General features: G+C 44.2%; 2 protein-coding genes across 3 annotated transcripts; one reads left to right on the forward strand and one right to left on the reverse strand.

Annotated features, from left to right (window-relative positions):
* Positions 1-227: 227 nt before the first annotated feature.
* CD3G (CD3g molecule) lies at positions 228-8,989 on the reverse strand. Its single transcript, XM_045556370.1, has 7 exons — positions 8,841-8,989; positions 5,214-5,237; positions 4,032-4,259; positions 3,312-3,443; positions 2,594-2,637; positions 2,113-2,196; positions 228-1,336 (listed from the first exon to the last, which is right to left on the reverse strand). The coding sequence occupies exons 1-6, from the start codon at positions 8,893-8,895 to the stop codon at positions 2,131-2,133; spliced, it is 549 nt and encodes a 182-aa protein (XP_045412326.1). The 5' UTR covers positions 8,896-8,989; the 3' UTR covers positions 228-1,336; positions 2,113-2,130.
* Positions 8,990-10,237: 1,248 nt separating this feature from the next.
* On the forward strand, positions 10,238-13,624 carry CD3D (CD3d molecule). 2 transcript variants are annotated; one of them, XM_045556372.1, is made up of 5 exons: positions 10,245-10,443; positions 12,090-12,308; positions 12,765-12,896; positions 13,206-13,249; positions 13,472-13,624. In XM_045556372.1, the coding sequence occupies exons 1-5, from the start codon at positions 10,389-10,391 to the stop codon at positions 13,535-13,537; spliced, it is 516 nt and encodes a 171-aa protein (XP_045412328.1). In that variant the 5' UTR covers positions 10,245-10,388; the 3' UTR covers positions 13,538-13,624. The 2 variants fall into 2 exon arrangements, with proteins under 2 accessions (XP_045412327.1, XP_045412328.1); XM_045556371.1 differs by lacking the exon at positions 13,206-13,249 and having other exon boundaries at positions 10,238-10,443.
* Positions 13,625-17,162: the final 3,538 nt, after the last annotated feature.

Raw genomic sequence — 17,162 nt, forward strand, 5'->3', positions numbered from 1 at the left:
ACAGTGACAATGCAGAGAAAAAAGAGCCCTTATATTTTGGTAATGGGAATGTAAAATGGTATGGCTGGTTTGGAAAACAGTTTGGCAGCTTGTTAAAAAGTTAAACATAAATTTACCATATGACCCAGAAATTCTTCACCCCAGAGAAATGAAAACATGTCCAAAGACTTGCATGAAAATGTTCATAGCAGCATTACTTATAGTAGCCAAAAAATGGAAACAAATCAAATGTTCATTGGTGAATGGATAAACAAAATGTGGTATACCCATGCAATAGACTATTCAGCAATGGAAAGAAACAAAATACTGATATATGCTACAACCATAAATGAACACTGAAAACATGTTAAGTGAGAGAAGCTAGATACAAAAGATGCCATATGGTGTCATTCAATTTATATGAAACGTCCAGAAAAGGCAAATCTAAAGAGACAGAAAAGAGATTAGTGGTTACCTGGAGGGTGGGAACAGGGAGTGACTACAAGTAGCACGACGGATCTTAAGCTTATGATGGAAATATCCTAAAACTGGATCATGGTGATGGTTGTACAACTAGGCAAATTTACTAAAAATTGCTGAGAACAGGTGGAATCACTTAAGATGGATGACTTTTATGGCATGTAAATTATACTTCAATGCAATTATTTTTTAAAATGAGATTTATACAATGTTAGTTATTGCAGCATCGTTGTAAGAATAAAAGATTAGAACCAACTTAAATGTCCATCGGTAGAGGACAGGTGAAATAAATTCTAGTGTATCTATGCAATAGATAAATAAGGAGTTCTTTATATGGTGTGAAATAATCTTCAGGTTTTATTAGGGGGAAAAGTACAAGATGTATGGTATGATATCATTTGTGTGAAAAATAGGGGAAGGGAGAATAATATGTACTTGAGAATTTGCTCACCTATGCCTAGAATACCTCCAGAAAGATATATAAGAAATTAGTTTATCTATGAAGAAGGCAACTGCATGGCTGGGGATGGTGGTGGTGGGAGATCTTTCACTGTATATTTGAGCCATGTGAGTTATGACCTATAAAAAAACTAAATAAAAATTAAAATAAAAAAATTCTATTCAAATAGAGGTTATTTGGTCTTCTCATTTTTCTTTTACATTTTTTCCCAATAGGTGGCGCTTCTGAAACACCATACTTGTTTTTTTTGTTTTTATTTTTATTTTATTTGAGAAAAACCCAAATTTGCTCTGATGGCCTTTCTTACCCATTTGTCACCCCTGGGAACCTTGAGTCTAGATTTAGAACTGAAAGTCTCTCTGCTAAGATCTCTCCAAAATGTATTGCTTTGATTCTGAAAACTGGATAGACGAACACCTGGATTGAAAAAAAATATGGCAATTGGTTCAGAAAACCAAATAATGCTTTCAGCCCTGTCTTCTTAACTGAAATTTCTGATAAACTGATGGTTTAGAACTTCTGATTGATTGAATGGTTGATTGAAAGGTTAATATAGGTCAGTGGTTCTTCTTCACTAAGGGTGATTTTGCCCCAGAGGGGATGTCTGGACACATTTTAGGTTGTCACACTGGGGGATACCACAGGCATCTGGTGGATAGAGGCCAGGGATGCTCCTATAACTTCTACAATGCACAGAACAGCCCTCTTCACAGAGAATTAACTAGCCCAAAATGTTAATGGTGTGGATATTGAGAAACACTAATATAAATAGGTTAAGATTAATATTCAGCATCTCTGTGGCTTGACGCCCTGTTCTAAGAGGATTTACAGATAAGCACAGCATTCATATTTTCTTAGGCCAAGACAATCAGTACTGACTGACCTCAGTGTTTTTAGAAAAGGGCCTCTAAAACCACCCCCACACCTACCCCCCACAGTCTGATCCCTGTGAGGACAGGTGAAATAAATTTTTTTCTTTCTATTTTTAGTAGAGACGGGGGTCTCACTCTTGCTCAGGCTGATCTCGAACTCCTGACCTCGAGTGATCCTCCTGCCTCAGCCTCCCAGAGTGCTAGGATTACAGGTATGAGCCACTGCACCTGGCCCACGTGAAATAAATTATAGTGGATGTATACAATGTGGTTGCAGGTGATGCAAAGGTACTTTCTTAGAATTGGTGTTGAAGAACCTACCTGCTCTGAGTCCTGAGCTCATTTCTTCCTCAGTTGGTTTCCTTGAAGGTGGCTGTACTGGTCATCTTCCCTATCCTTGAGGGGCTGGAAAGGACAGTACAGTTATAAGACCATTTTTTCAATCCAATATTAATTAATTCAATGCTTATTTGTTGAATGCTTTTTATTTGTGAGGCTTTGGAGTGGGTGCCTCATGGTTCTGGGGCTGGAAAGAGGACAAGGAGATGGAGGCTTTGTATGCAGTTTTTTTGTGTGTGTTCCTCTCAGTGTCTTCCTCAACTTTTACTCACTAGATCCTGACCACAGTCTCTCTCCACCCTTTTCTTTATTTCATCTATTCTACCCAAAGGGATAACTATTCCATCATCTGGTATGCTGTCAGCAGTTCCTTATCTGCACAGTATCTTCAAACTAACTTGCCCCCAATCCCAATTACCCCTACTAATTGCAGCAACATCTCTTTCATTCTTTATTCCCTTACCTGGTAGAGCTGGTCATTGGGCAACAGAGTCTGCTTGTCTGAAGCTGCACAAAAAATAAACAAAACACACACACAGGGTAGAATGGATAACAAATCGGGTTATATTCACACAATGGAATACTAAATAGTAAGAATCATCTACACACAAGTGTCTGAATAAATCTCACAAACATATTGTTGAGTGAAAGAAGCCACATGCAAGAATACTTACTATATGAGTCTCTTTACATAAAGAACAAAACCAAGTAAAATTATTCTCTATTGTTAGAAGTCAGGACAGTGCTCATTCTTGGGTATGGTTAGTGGCTGTAAGTGACCACAAGAAGGGTTTCTATGGCATTGGTAATATACTCTTTTTTTTTTCTATGTGAACAAACGGTTACAGGTAATATACTCTTAAATTGGGTGCTGGATGTGTTTACTTGCTAAAATATTTTAGCTGTATGCTTGTGATTCAGTTTTCTGCATGTAGGTTTTATTTCAACAAAGAATTTTTAAAAAACAGAGGACAAATCAGAGGGAGCTGACTCTTGAGACAGGCAAATACGCTGTGATAACATCAAGTGTCCTTTTTCTCCTGCCCCGCAGAAACAGCCTCTCCTGACTGTGTACCTTAACAAGACATGCCAACTCAGACCCTTTTATTGGGTCTATTTTGGTAGGAGGAAAACTGAGGGTCTCAGGTGGTCCCACCTCTCATTTAAGAAGTTTCTTTTACCTCTTGACTGGCGAGCTCCCTCTTGTCCAGCAATGAAGTAGACTCCAACAGCAAGGAAGAAAATGCTGATGATTTCAGCAAAGACAAAGCCGGATACGGTGGCTGCATTGAGCTCAATGCAGTTCTGACACACTGTAGAGAAAAGGAGGGACAAGTCTCCCTCAGGGTGTGAAAGTTGTTCTTTCTGGATCTTTTTCTCCTGCCTGTCAGTAGTAATGCCTCTGTCTAGGACAGCAGGCTCCTCCCTCTGTGAGTGCCATGGCAAAGGAAGACCCTTGGACCAAGAACTCAACCCATCTTGATGTTCCTCTGTTCCCCAGGAGTGCATGTAGTCTAACTACCAGGAGCTAGGTGGAAAAAAGGAAGACTAGACCCTCACCTCCACACTCCACTGCTCTCCACTCCTCAATGCCACTCACTGTGTTATCACCTTGTAACCCTGTCTCGCCCCACCGCCATTCAGTTTTTAGAAGTTGCAGAATTGCTCTAATCCCTGGAACCTACCCAAAGATAAGCAAGGCTTTACAGGATTGGCTCTGCTTTTTCAAGAAGCCAAGAGAACTGTTTTGTAATATTTAGAAAGTGGCAAGCTGAGATTAAGAGAACTGGGTATTATAACACTGTTTAGCATCTATTTCCACCTTTACCCTGATAGTAGGCTCACCAGAACAGCAAGTACTGCTTAATTTCACAGCAAACAAACCAAAGAGGATTACATACTTCTGTAATACACTTGGAGTGGTTTTGAAGTGTCCTTTAATCCTTGACACCAATATATCCCTTGAGGGTCGTTGGTACTACTTCCCAGATTCCATATAGTTTTACTTCCATTTAGAGAGGCTATTATCTTTCCATCTTTAAACCATTTGATATTTTTGTCGTTCAAGTCACATGTCAGAACTACTGAACCATCTTCTCGAGTTTCATCCACCTTTACCAAATTGTTTTCTGTAAAGGGAAAAGCCATGGTTCTGTTAAGGATCTTGCCTCTAAAATTTTCCCTGCCCCAGGGTACCAGAAGACTATTAAGCAAATGTTAACATACACATGAATCAAATAGGGATCTTGTTAAAATTTCAGGTTCTGGAAGAAGGTTACACAGCCTGAGCTAGCCCTTCTACTGCTCCTCAGATGACTTCTATTGGCATGTTCAAGACCACAGACATCCTTTTAAACATGAAATCCATGAAGTTCAATTGAGAATACTTTCCTACAAAGAAGCTCCCAACGATTTCCTTTTTTCATTTCTTTTGCTCTGTTTATATAGCTTGATACATTTACATGTCTATGAAGATACAGATCATAATTTAAACATATAACTTTTTTTTAGGAGCAGTTAATGGGACACCATGAGAAAACAGCAGTGTTTTAAAAGTTCAAATGTTTCACAACAATAATGCCAACAATTTATTGGCATCTACTGTGTTTCATGTTCTAAGATAACAAAAAATATAGCTGAAGAAAAAGAAATTTGAAAAAGGAATGAAACTGTAGTTAAAACTATATGAAACAACAGCTTACTTTGAAATACAAAAAGAAATAAAATAAGAAAAAAAGAATTCAGGTTCTATTTAGTAGTTCTGGGGAGGGGAGATTCTGCATTGCTAACATGCACCCAGGTCATGCCAGGGCTCCTGGTTCACGGGTCACACTTTGAAACGTGTCTAGCTACCAAGGGTCCTGTTTCTCCTGTGAGGACCTGAAGTTAAATGCTTACCGACAGGAAGCTGCCCAGAACGGGTCATGACAGGCCACTGATTTGGTTGACAATGGAAACATCAACTATCACCCATCATCCCATTCTTTCTAAGCTGTTCACTCCTACAGGACTACTGTTGTAGGAAGCCGTATTTCCATGACTTTTCTCAGAGTTAGAGGATAGAAAGAAGCCATTTCTTTTACCTTTTTTTGACTGGGCCACAGTACCTGTAAAGACAGAATAGAGACAGAGGATCAGATCAGCTAGGCATGGACTTATTCAAATGCCCCAAGGTATTCCCCTGGTCATTTGAGGCCAAGATCAAGAGAGATCCTAATCCATGGAAATAACAATATCTATATCTACTTTCCTGGCTTGTAGCCTAAATCACCAAATTGAATTCGAGGTGTTGATGAAGAATTTGTCTGGTCTTTGTCCTGGCTTCCTGGGAGGGAGTTTCTAACTCTTGGAATTTCATGAGTGTTGGAAATGCCTTTGTTATTGGTGGTGGACTCTTACCCCACATCTGAGTTTATACTAAGGAGATGACTCAAGATGGTGCTGGTCAGGACCAACCATATGGATAGAAGATTAAGACTAAAAAACCAGCGATATCAGTCCTGGGGGCTGGAGGGGGCTAGAAATTGAGTTCAGTCATGTGGTCAATGATTCAATCAATCGTGACTGTGTAAAGATGCCTCAATAAAAACTTGGTGGAGCTTCCTGGTTGGTGAACACATCAATGTACTGGGAGGGCCACGTGTTCTGATTCCACAGGGAGAGGTATGGAAGCTCTGTGTTAGGGACCCTCCCAGACCTTGCTCTATGTGTCTCTTCATTTAACTGGTCCTGATTTTATTTTCTATAATAAAACTGTAATGGGAAGTATAGCACTTTCCTAAGTTCGGTGAGACATTCTAGCAAATTATCAAACATGAGGTGTGGGGGGTCATGGGAACCCTTTGGATTTGTAGCCAATTTCTCATACATGTGAGTGGTCTGAGGACCCCTGAACTTGTAGCTGGCATTTAAAGTGAGGGCAATCTTGTTGTGAACCATGCCTTTAACCTGTGGAGCCTGACACTAACTATGAGGGGTTAGCATCAAAATTGTATTGCAGTATAAGTAAGGGTATTGCCTATATAGTGCAGAATGTTATGCTCCTTTAAAAGCAGCTTAAGCCCTGGCAAGGAGTGGGTAAGCCCTAGCTAAAGCCTTTTAAAGCTGAGTTACTTATAAAATCTTCAGTCTTTGTGATCCATTTCTTGTAGAAACCCTAGATTTAACTTCCCAGGGAAGTTACTATTCAGTTAGCCCTCAAATCTGTCTCAAAACCCAGAGTAAGTAGAGTTGCATGATACATGTGCTGCAGAGACCTAACACTGGAATTCATTTCCATTAGATCTAATCCAAACATTTACTGAGCACGATTATGACCTGACATGTCTAGGCATTGTGAAGGAAAACAGTGATGATATGAAGAATCGGTTGCTGCCTCCAAACAGTTTACAGTGAAGTGTAAGAAATAAACCTATATGGAATTAATGTAATATAACTTATAAATTATTTTTAGTATTTATATAAGTGCATATGAAAGGAGGTAGAAGCTACTAATTTTGCCCACAGGGGAGGGTCAGGGAAAGCTTAATAGAGAAGGTGACATTTGGCTGGGCCTTCAAGAATGAGTGGGGAATTTACCAGAGAAAGGCATTCTGAGTAGAAAGAATAGATGAAAAAGATACAGATTTGGAAAAGGACAAGAGATAGTGTGGCTAGAGGTAGAGTGTGTGATAGGGAGAGGTGGTCAAGAGTCAAAGTATGATGGAAATAGTTGGAAGGAGTCAACTGTCTTAGAACCTTGTGCAGGGCTGAACTGCTTAAGAATAGTACCCAGCACAGTGCCTGAAACATGGTAGGAGCTTTATATTTGTTGAATGAATGCATGAATGAATAAATGAGTGATTGGGAAAAAAAAAAGCAAGACAAACAGTTAAACAGATTTCTTACTAGCCCTTCTTCCCAATGACCTGGTCACCATGGGAGGACAAAGAGTCTCCTCATTTTAAGTCAGATTCCATAGGAAAGGAGATTGGACTGATCAGTGACATCTTTAATTTAGCATATCTGAGTGCTGTTTCCTTTGAGGATTTGAGAGCTCAAATAGCCAAATTTCTGGGTTGGCCGATGTGAGAACTCCCAGACGGAGGAGGCACTGCTCAAGTTCACACAGCTCACTGGTGGCCTAGCGGGACCCAGAGCTCAGGTTTTCTACTGCTCAGCCCAGCGCTCTTCCCACCACATCCAGCTGCCTCACTCAGGCTTTCAGCCCTGCCCCTCGGCCTCTGTTGCCTTTAGCTGGCTCTTCCTCCCACGTCCTCAGAAATAACTCGAAACTCTCACTGTCCCCTTCCAGTCTCCCACTTGGCCATCGCCCAGGTCAGTTTCAGGTATTGCCTCCCACCTAGTGTTTTGAGAATACACACGCTGTTAGGGCCCTTTCTTTCCATTCACAAGCCTAGCTGTGGCCGGAGCTATCTGCATGTCCTTTCTTCTAGTCTCAAAGGGTAACATTGCATTTGCACTTGGTGCCCTTGACCCCACCCTTGACTCCATCCTTCCAACATCAACTCCAGGACCTTGCACTACTCATCTCCTTTAGTCTAGAAATGTGCTCGAGTTTCTCCCATCCTCAAAAACATTTCTTCTTAGACTCTACTTCCCCCTTCTCAATCTCTTCTCCCTTCTCATCCAAATTTCCTTAAAAAATAGTCTACACTGTTGTTCTTTATCACCTCACCATCTCTACTCAATCCCATTGGTTTACACTCACACTACCCCATCAAAACTGTTCTAAATCACCCATGACCTTTATTTTGCCAAAGCCCACAGATTTAAACTTAAATATATTCTTTTTTTGCAGTATAAGAGAGAATCAAGCAAAAACTTTAAAATATATTCTTAATTTAGTGAACTCTTTAACATTTTACACTCTTGGTAATTCTCTCCTTCTAGAAGCTCTCTACTCCCTTGGTTTCCATGGTATCACACTCATCCGATTATTACAGCTCTTTTCTGGGGTGTTTTTTTCTTTAAATGCCCCATAAAAGTTTATGTCCACACAGTTCCATTTATGTCCTCACAGTTCCATCTTCAGCCCCCTCTTCCTCACATCACACATTGTACTTGTATGATTTCAATAACTTCCATGGTTTTAGCTTCTGGTCAGTGTGTCTAGACTCCAGGTATCAACCTAGTTCATCCACTTCCTGTTGGGTATTTTTAACTGAATATTTGTGCAGGTTTCCCACAGTGTACCTCATACTCAGTTTGGCAACATTAAAACTTATCTCTCCAGTTACACTATGAGCTCTTTAGAGTATAAGCTTTTTATTCATTTTTATATCCTCCTGGCCTATCACATATTAGGATCTCACACGTACTTGCTGACCAGCTGACCTACTGAGTGAATGAATGCTTCATAGGTCCACTGCTAAGCCCGGCTCTGAATTAGGGAGCACATACCTTTTCCTTTTCAGTTTCCTGGCCTATGCCCCTTTGGGCTATGCTCAAACGTAAGATGGCGGCAGCAGGGTCCTCTCTCTAGCCCGTTAGGTATCCTGTTTTGATTTCCAGAGACAAGGACCCCATTTTTCCCATTGGACACTGCCTCTTCTCTAGCAAAGAACAGCAAGAGGCTCCATTTTTTGCCAGTCTTTCTTTGAACTTTAAGGTGACAGCTGAGGCGGACTCAAGGTTAGGGATCCCAATATTCCTGTTTCCCTGGTGATGGCCTCTTCCCTTGGCCCCTTTTCCAGGTTGCAGGCCCTTACCTTGAAGAAGAATGACAGCTAGGATCAGGCCGGCCAGACCCTTCCCCTGCTCCATGTCAGTCTCAGTCCTTCCCTCCGCAGAAGCCTTGAGCAGCCCTTAGCAGCCAGCAGCTTGTGCGGCAGCTAGACTGGCTCCGCCCAGCACCTTTGGGCTGGGGCCCCTTCGAGAAGGCAAGAACCCAGAGCCTCCACCCTCTGCTGCAAGTGTGGGCAGCAGGGGCCTTGGCAGAGCTGCAGGTGCAGACGCCTTTTGCTTTTCTGTTAAGGAGTAGAGGGTGGGAGGGAGAGAGAGAGAGTGCTGGACTCGTACTCAGAGACTCACCTTGCACACAGAACTACTCTGGATGCTGGCTGGGAGATGGTCCAGGGCCGTCTTCATGAGGGAGATAAATGTCCCTGCCACCCGTTGTTGCTAGGACTGCAGTCAGTTGTTGCTTGTGGCTGTTTGTTGTTGCTATAACTAATGAATTTAGATGGATTCTTAGGTGCTTGGGGCTAAAGCTCCAAATGCAAAGTCACCTCAGTCCAGGGCTTCATTCAGGGATTGTTTTTCACTGTTCTGAGATCATCAAAGAGGTGCCTGCCTGGAAGGGAATAGGTGGGACAATTCCAAGAAGACAGGCCAGCACATTTCCAGGGACCAGGATCTGGACTGAGTGTCTAGGATCTCAGGCCCCTTTGTCCCCCAACCAGTCAGTTATTGAGTCAACACAAATTTACAGAGCTCCCAATATGTGCCAGGCCCAGCATACAGCAGTGAGACATGACTCTGTCCTTGGGTAAATGACAGTTTAACAGAAGCAGTGTGAAGACTTTGAAATTTCCATAGGCCACAGGGGAAAAAAGGTTATTTGTCTCCTGCAGAGGCTCAATTCTGGATGGGAGTCAATTATATGGTTATTAATAACTACGTCTTACTGAGCACATACGGTGTGGCAGCCACCGTGCAAACATTTTGTCCGAATCCTTGTAACGATACTAAGGGAATCAGGCTCTGAAAAATTTCATGACTTGGCCCCGGCCCTACGAGTAGGCAGTGGTGGAGCCAGGATTCAAATCTCTGGTTGGGGGTCTCTAAGGCCCAACCCCCCACTGGCAAGAAGCTGCTCCATCTGGTGTCCCAGGCTGCCCAGTTCTGAGAAAGACCACCTTCCAGGCCGAACCTACCTAGTATGGCTTGTGCTACAGCGCTCACAGCTTCTCTCAAGGGGCTTTGAGAGGTGGCAGTTTTTAGGAGGTGAGTAAATGTAGTTATATTGTCAACAGGGGCTCTGAAGTTCAGGCAACCTTTTCCATATTCTCTGCCAGCTCCCTGCTCAGAGAAAGAGCAATTTGCACCTGCTTCCTTCCTACCCAACCCCTACCCTACCCCCACCCTGACAGTCGGCCCCTCGTCAAAGGCAGAGAGCAGAGAAGCAGACATCTTCTAGTTCCTCCCCAACTCTTTACTTTTTCCGGTGCCTGTGAGTCAGTTGGGGGAGGGCAGCTCTCACCCTGGCTGATAGTTTGGTGACCTGGCTTTATGTACTGGATGAATTCTGTTGGGAGATGGAACACAGCAGGTTTCTGGCTGGTCTGATACTGGCTGCCCTTCTCCCCCAAGGTAAGCCTACTCCAAGTGGGTGGGGGAAGGGACCTGAGAGGGACGTGACCACTGGGAGTGAGGTCTACTTGAAAATGCTCCTTAACGCTAGCTTCAATTCACCAGGCACCCTAGAGTGTCAGGAGGGCAGGGCTGGGATGTAGCACAGGGTCTGGGAAACAGGCTATGGGCTCTGAATGACTCCAGCCAGGGGTATGTATTGGCCTTGCATGTCTCTCCGTAGGCCTTAGATCAGAGATCTATATGGTTCAGCGTGTGTGTGCCTGAACTTAGGGCGGCGATGGGAGCAGAGCTACACGCACTGTTCCTCCCAGGGCTGATGGCCTCTGGGATCAGGACTCTTGGTCCTTTGGCCAGATTACATCACCCCTGGGGCCATGCTGCAGCACTTAGGGTAGTGCTTTAAGAGAAAAGTTAACTTTAGGTTGAGCAGGAGTGGGGGCAGATTTTGGGGTTATTAAATAGTTAGTGGGATTTCAACTCACTCCGGTTTGCCAGTTTCAGTTTTGAAACTGGAAGTCCGTGTCCCAGCAACCCCCTCAATCCCAAGCAAGCTGGGTCCAATGATCACCTAATAGTCAACTGTACTGGGACACCCAGGATTTCCACTGGAAACAGATCCCCAAGGGAGACATGACTGTAGGATTGGAAGCATTTGATGTACACGTGTCTCCCTAAGTAAACACGCATATACTCCTGACCTGCTTCAGAAGCATGAGAAGTAGCTACTTTGGGGTTTTCTAGAAGGTGTCTGGTATCCAAATTGGTGACTGAATGTGAAGCTCAGGGAGAATGTAGATTCCACTATTCCCTGGGTTTGGAGGTACAGATTCTAGAGCCTCTGTAGATTGTGGAGATGCTCTCAGGCTATCAAAGCAATTCAATGGACCTAGAAAGGTGCTCTGCTCACCTCCAGCTCTTTAACTCTCCACAAGACTTGATTTGTGTGGAACTCTAGGAACGGATTCAATAATTTTTTTTGTTTGTTTCCCTCCTCTTAACCAAGGGTGGAACAACCAAAAATCTGTACACAGGCCTTGCCCTGGACCACTTCTGGACCACTGGGCTGGTGACTCACACCAGCTTCTCCCTACCCGCAGCCACCCTTGGCCCTGGGAAAGGCTTCGGTCATGAGAGTCCTGTGCTCTTGGCTGTTGTCATAGCAAGGGTAATGGGGAGGCGAGAGGACAAGAAGTTGGAATGGAAATGTTGGAGGTGGCTGGGAAGTAGACTTAGACATTTTCTTGAAGAAAGAATGCAGACACCTACAAGGAGGAACGCCCTTTTGCCCTCCCGTGGTCTCTTGCTTGCTGCGGCCATGCATGCTCCCTCCTCCTCTCCAGTGGTCTGAACACATTTTTAGGAAGGTTCTTGGATGGATCCAGCCCCAAGCTTTCCCCTTTTGCTCTAAGTCCCTCAGGACCTGTTCTCTGCTGGGAATGCATCCTCGTGCCCTCCCTGGCCCCTGCAGTTTGTGGGAGAACATCCTGAAGGCTTTTTCTTGTGAGTTCTGTCTCTCCCAGTGGAAACCATAAACTGTCCTAGACTAGGAAAGTGATCTTTCTCAAGCACGAGCCTGAGCAGAACCAGGGGCCTGGAGCAGACCCAAGAGCTGCCTCCAACTGTGGTCTTGTTTTTCCCCTTAGTGAGCCCCTTCATGATACCTGTGGAGGAACTTGAGGACAGAGTGTTTTTGAATTGCAATGCCAGCATCACATGGCTAGAGGGAACGATGGGAACATTCTTGTCAGAGAACAAACGCCTGGACCTGGGAAAACGCGTCCTGGACCCACGAGGAATGTATAGCTGTAATGGGACAGATACACATGGCAACAAAGTATCTGCTGTGCAAGTTTATTATCGAAGTAGGTGCCTCCTGGACCCTTTGGGTTGGAATGGATGGGGCCTCTGGATGTGAGAACTTTCTGGCTAGAGGGGCTGTGGTGAACCCATCTGTTCTCTAAACAAACTATAGTCACTCATAATGTACAAGCTAGATTTGGGGGTATCAAAATGGGAGAGAGAGCTTAACTAAGCAGGACGGAGCAGTAGGGGCTTTGTTACTGCAGCCTTGTTGGGAGAGGGTCTGGCCCACTGCCACTGCCCTGTCTAAGACGAGATTACTTCTTGGCTCTCCTCGGGGATTCTTTGGGATGAAGGGTGGAGGTAGATGTGGCAAAGCCATCACCAGGCCTTTCTCCCAGGATCTTACTGAACTTTGGGTCTTGGCAGGAGAGGTCCTATGGCTGCCCTAGAAAGCAGAGATGGTTCCCTGAACTTAAAGGCTGTCTACCCTTTCTATCTCCTCCCTTCCCCCACAGTGTGCCAGAACTGTGTGGAGCTGGACCCAGCCTCCCTGGCTGGCATCATCATCACTGACATCATTGCCACTCTGCTCCTCGCTTTGGGAGTCTACTGCTTTGCTGGACATGAAACTGGAAGGCTCTCTGGGGGTTAGTGAGGGGCAGTGTGTGTGTGTGTGTGTGTGTGTGTGTGTGTGTGTGCGCCAGTGAGCTCAAGCGCCAGCTAAGGAATGGGGCCGGTGGTAGGTTCAGTCTCATCTGGGAGTCACTCTTGCAATCTACTAAGGGCTCCTACAACAAATTCTTCTTGTTAGAAGAGTTTGTGGGCACACATTGCTCATGCAGATTTCTGGGGGTGTGAGAGGGTATGACCAGCTGCAGTCCCCCTGCAATGTTCATGGGCTCTCACCTTCCCATCCTCCTAGACTGTTGAGGACTCTCTTTCTCTGTTTTTTCTAGCAAGTGACACTCAAGCTCTGTTAAGGAATGACCAGGTCTATCAGGTGAGCCCTGAGGGGAAGGAGGCATGAGTGAGAGGAGGATTGAGTGGAGACAGAGAGGCTGACACTACCTGTGCTGCGCCTGTGTGAAGGGTCCTGGTGGGGCATTCGTGGATGGGGGTGACTGGAGAGGTGAGGTGTGAACGCTCATCCTCAGGGCCTGCTGGGTCCTCCCAGGAGGGTTCTGCCCCTGATTTCTGACTGTTCCCCCTTCTCCTCTCTTAGCCCCTCCGAGATCGGGAGGATGTTCAGTACAGCAGCATTGGAGGAAACTGGCCTCGGAAGAAGTGAACGTGGGACTGGTGGCTTCTAGAAACATTGGTTATCAATTGTATCTTCCCTCCTTGCTCAGTCAATAAAGAAATCCTCTTTCACTCAGCAGGTGCCTGGACTTTTCAAGGCTCCTGGGCAAAGAGTGGCAGTTGTCCTGACTTGGCTGGGACCTTGCACTCCCTGCCCACCTGTGTCCTTCCTTCATCTCTTCCCTTCCTCCGCTGCACACGGATGGTGTGATGGGCAGTCTCCCACCACACCCTGGCCCTCTGGTGTTTCTAGCCCAGTGGGCTCCCTGAGGGAAGGGTTCTCCCCGCCACACGCCCGTGGATACTTGTTGGCTCCAGTCACCTATCACAAAGCTTCCAGGGTTTGTGCTGCCTCCCCACAGCCACAGGCAGGCTGCTGTGTTCAGGAGCCCAGCCACACAGAAGTTTCCGCGACGTCATGAGCGGGGGTGGTGGCAACATCAAGGTACCGGGGACTCACTTCTCACCAAGACTCAGAGTGTGTGTGTGACAAAGTCCCACTGCTGCAAAGGGGCTGGCCTCAGCTTTATGGCCCTGTTGAGCGGTTGCCACCAGCTGTATCAAAGGTGCCAATTTATCTTCCTTTCCCCAGGATCTGTCCCTGGCTTGCTCCTGCCTTACACGTGATAAACTGGGATCAGAATCCCTTCATCCATTAAAACACATTATCCCTCTCCATCTACTTGGAAAGCTAGAGTTTGAGATTGGATGGGGGCTTGGGAAATTTTTAATAGGTGTCATCGTCAGCCAGTGGGTTAGTGGTGGTTCTGAAACTTTGGGAGCCTGAGGGATATATTAAAAATATAGATACTTTAGGTTTCATTCTAGAGATGGGGTCCCTGGGTGATTCTGAAGCAGCTGAAATTGAGAGTCTCTGGTTTAGAGGAAGAATTGAGGCCGCTTACTCTCTTGTGTCCTTTATGACAGTTCCTGGATACCAGGACTGGGAACCCCTCTTTTTTCTTTTTCTTTTCTTTTTTTTTTTTTTTGAGACAGAGACTCACTCAGTTGCCTTGGGTAGAGTACAGTGGCATCATCATAGCTCACAGCAACCTCAAACTCCTGGGCTCAAGCCATCCTCCTGCCTCAGTCTCCCAAATAGCTGGGACTACAGGCATGCACCAGTACGCCCAGCTAGTTTTTCTATTATTAGTAGAGATGGGGTCTCACTCTTGCTCAGGCTGGTCTCAAGCTCCTGAGCTCAAGCGATCCTCCCGCCTCGGCCTCCCAGAGTGCTAGGATTACAGGTGTGAGCCACTGCACCAGCCAAACCCCTCCTTTTGTTCTCAGATTTCACAAATAATTTAAAGAGCTTCAGGAGAGTTTAATAACAGTGGGAGTTTCCTAGACCAGGATTCCCAAAGGAGAAAGGAATTAACAACCATATAGCCAAAGACCAGGGTGATTCTGCTCACCAACTCCTCAAGATGCACACAGACTCTAATTTCAGGAGAGACAGAATGAACTTCCAGTCTGCATATACGTCATTCTTGATGTATTCCTACCCTTTCTAACCTTACCACTGTAGTCCTCCTAACCCAAGCCTCTGCTTTCTCCCTGGATCCCTCTACCCTTGGGCATCCCTTCCCTGTATCTCACCAATGCTTTGGATCCTTCCCATATCCTGCACGCTTCTCAATACCTTGTACTCCTCACATTCTCTCACATCCCCCACTCACCAGTTCTCGGCGTTGGCTGCACTTTGGAATCTCCTAGGGAGATTTAAAAATACCAGTGCCAGGTGGGTGCAGTGGCAAGCACCTGTAATTACAGCTACTCAGGAGGCCGAGGTGGGAGGATGGTTTGAGGCCAGGAGTTTGAGGCCTCAGTGCACTGATTGTGTCTGTGAATAGCCACTGCACTTCATCCTAAACAACATAGCAAAACCCTGTCACCCCCCCCCAAAAACCCCCCAAACTAGTGCCTGGGTGCTACCCCCAGAGATTCTGATTTTATTGATCTGGGGCACAGCTTGAGCATAAGGACTTTTAAAACTGCTTAAGGTGATTGTGATGTGAAGCCAAAGTTGAGAAACACTGCCTTCCATCTGAGCTCTTCTGGAAACTTATGTCCTGTCTGGCTCTTTTTTTTGGTGCTTTTGAGAAACAGCTTTATTGGTTGGGCACGGTGGCTCACACCTGTAATCCTAGTACATTGGGAGGCTGAGACAGGAGGATTGGTTGAGGTCAGGAGTTCAAGACCAACCTGGGCAACATCACGAGACTCCCATCTCTACAAAAAATAGAAAAGTTAGCCTGATGCGGTGGTGCACACCTGCAGTCCCAGCTACTGAGGAGGTTGAGGCAGGAGGATCCCTTGAGCCTAGGAGATTGAGGTTGCAGTGAGTTCTGATGATGCCACTGCCCTCATACCCAGGCAACAGAATAAGACCCTGTCTCCAACAAACAACCCCCTCAAAACCACAGCTTAAGGAAAGCTGACATGAATAAACTGTACATATTTAAAATATAAAATGGGCTAAGTTTCGACATATGTATCCACTGGTGAAACATCATCACAATCAAAATGATGAGCATTTCCAATACCCTGAAAAGATCCTTTAAAGAAAGTTGTTTTGGCTATGTTAGGTCCTTTGCACTCCCATTTGATTTGGCTTCTCAGTTACTACAAAAATGCCTTCTGGGATTTGATCAAAATTTCATTGAATTTATAGATCAATTCAAAACTAACATGTTAACAATATTGAGTCTTCTAATCCATGAATATATCTTTTATCATATTTCTCCCTAAGTAATATTTTTGATGCTATTGTATATGGTATTTAAAAAATTTTAATTTTCAATTGTTTATTGCTAGGATATAAAAATACAACTAATTTTTGTATATTGATCTTGTACCCTGCAAACTTGCTAAACTCACTTATTAATTCTAGTAGCTACCAAACATTGGGTGTTCTACATAGACAATCATATTATCTGTGAACAAAACAGTTTCATTTTTTGCTTTCCTATTTGTTTCTGTTTCTTGGCTTATTGGACTGGCTAGTACCTCTAGTACAATGTTGAATAGAAGTGGAGAACATTCTTGTCTTGTTCATGATCTTAGGAGGAAAGCATTGTCTTTCATCTTTATGAGTGATATTAGCTATAGATTTTTCTTAGATGCCCTTTAACAGGTTGGGGAAATTCTCTTCTCTTTCTAGTTTGCTGAGAATGTTTATCACAAATAGATGTTGGGTATTGTCAAGAGCTTCTTCTGCGTCCATTGAGATGATAATATGATTTTACTTTTTTAGTTTGTTAATATGGTAAATTAAATTGATGGCATGATCTGTTAAACCAACCTTGCATTCCTGAAAAAAACTCTAGTCATTATACATAAGTATTATTCTTTTTATGTATTATTGGATTAAATTGGTTAAAATTTTGTTAAGAATTTTTTTATCTATGTTATAAAGGAATTTGTTTATAGTTTTCTTTTCTTATAATGCCTTTGTATGGTTTTGATATCAGGATATATTAGGGTTTTCCAGAGAAATAGAACAAAACTACAGATCAAAAGTATTGGAAAAAAATAGATAACTGCATCTGTACTGAACATGTGCTGATTTTTTCTTGTGATTATTCCCTAAACAACATAGTACAACTATTTAC

The sequence above is a fragment of the Lemur catta genome, chromosome 7 (assembly GCF_020740605.2).
Source record: "Lemur catta isolate mLemCat1 chromosome 7, mLemCat1.pri, whole genome shotgun sequence".
Lineage (NCBI taxonomy): Eukaryota > Metazoa > Chordata > Mammalia > Primates > Lemuridae > Lemur > Lemur catta.

Excerpts from the sequence above, each read along its gene's own strand:
- CD3D (XM_045556371.1), top strand. The coding sequence starts at position 10,389 with ATGGAACACAGCAGGTTTCTGGCTGGTCTGATACTGGCTGCCCTTCTC. Across the intron at positions 10,444-12,089 it reads GGCTGCCCTTCTCCCCCAAG|TGAGCCCCTTCATGATACCT; the intron begins GTAAGCCTACTC and ends TTTTCCCCTTAG. Across the intron at positions 12,309-12,764 it reads TGTGCAAGTTTATTATCGAA|TGTGCCAGAACTGTGTGGAG; the intron begins GTAGGTGCCTCC and ends CTTCCCCCACAG.
- CD3G (XM_045556370.1), bottom strand. The coding sequence starts at position 8,895 with ATGGAGCAGGGGAAGGGTCTGGCCGGCCTGATCCTAGCTGTCATTCTT. Across the intron at positions 5,238-8,840 it reads AGCTGTCATTCTTCTTCAAG|GTACTGTGGCCCAGTCAAAA; the intron begins GTAAGGGCCTGC and ends CTGTCTTTACAG. Across the intron at positions 2,197-2,593 it reads CCAATGACCAGCTCTACCAG|CCCCTCAAGGATAGGGAAGA; the intron begins GTAAGGGAATAA and ends TGTCCTTTCCAG.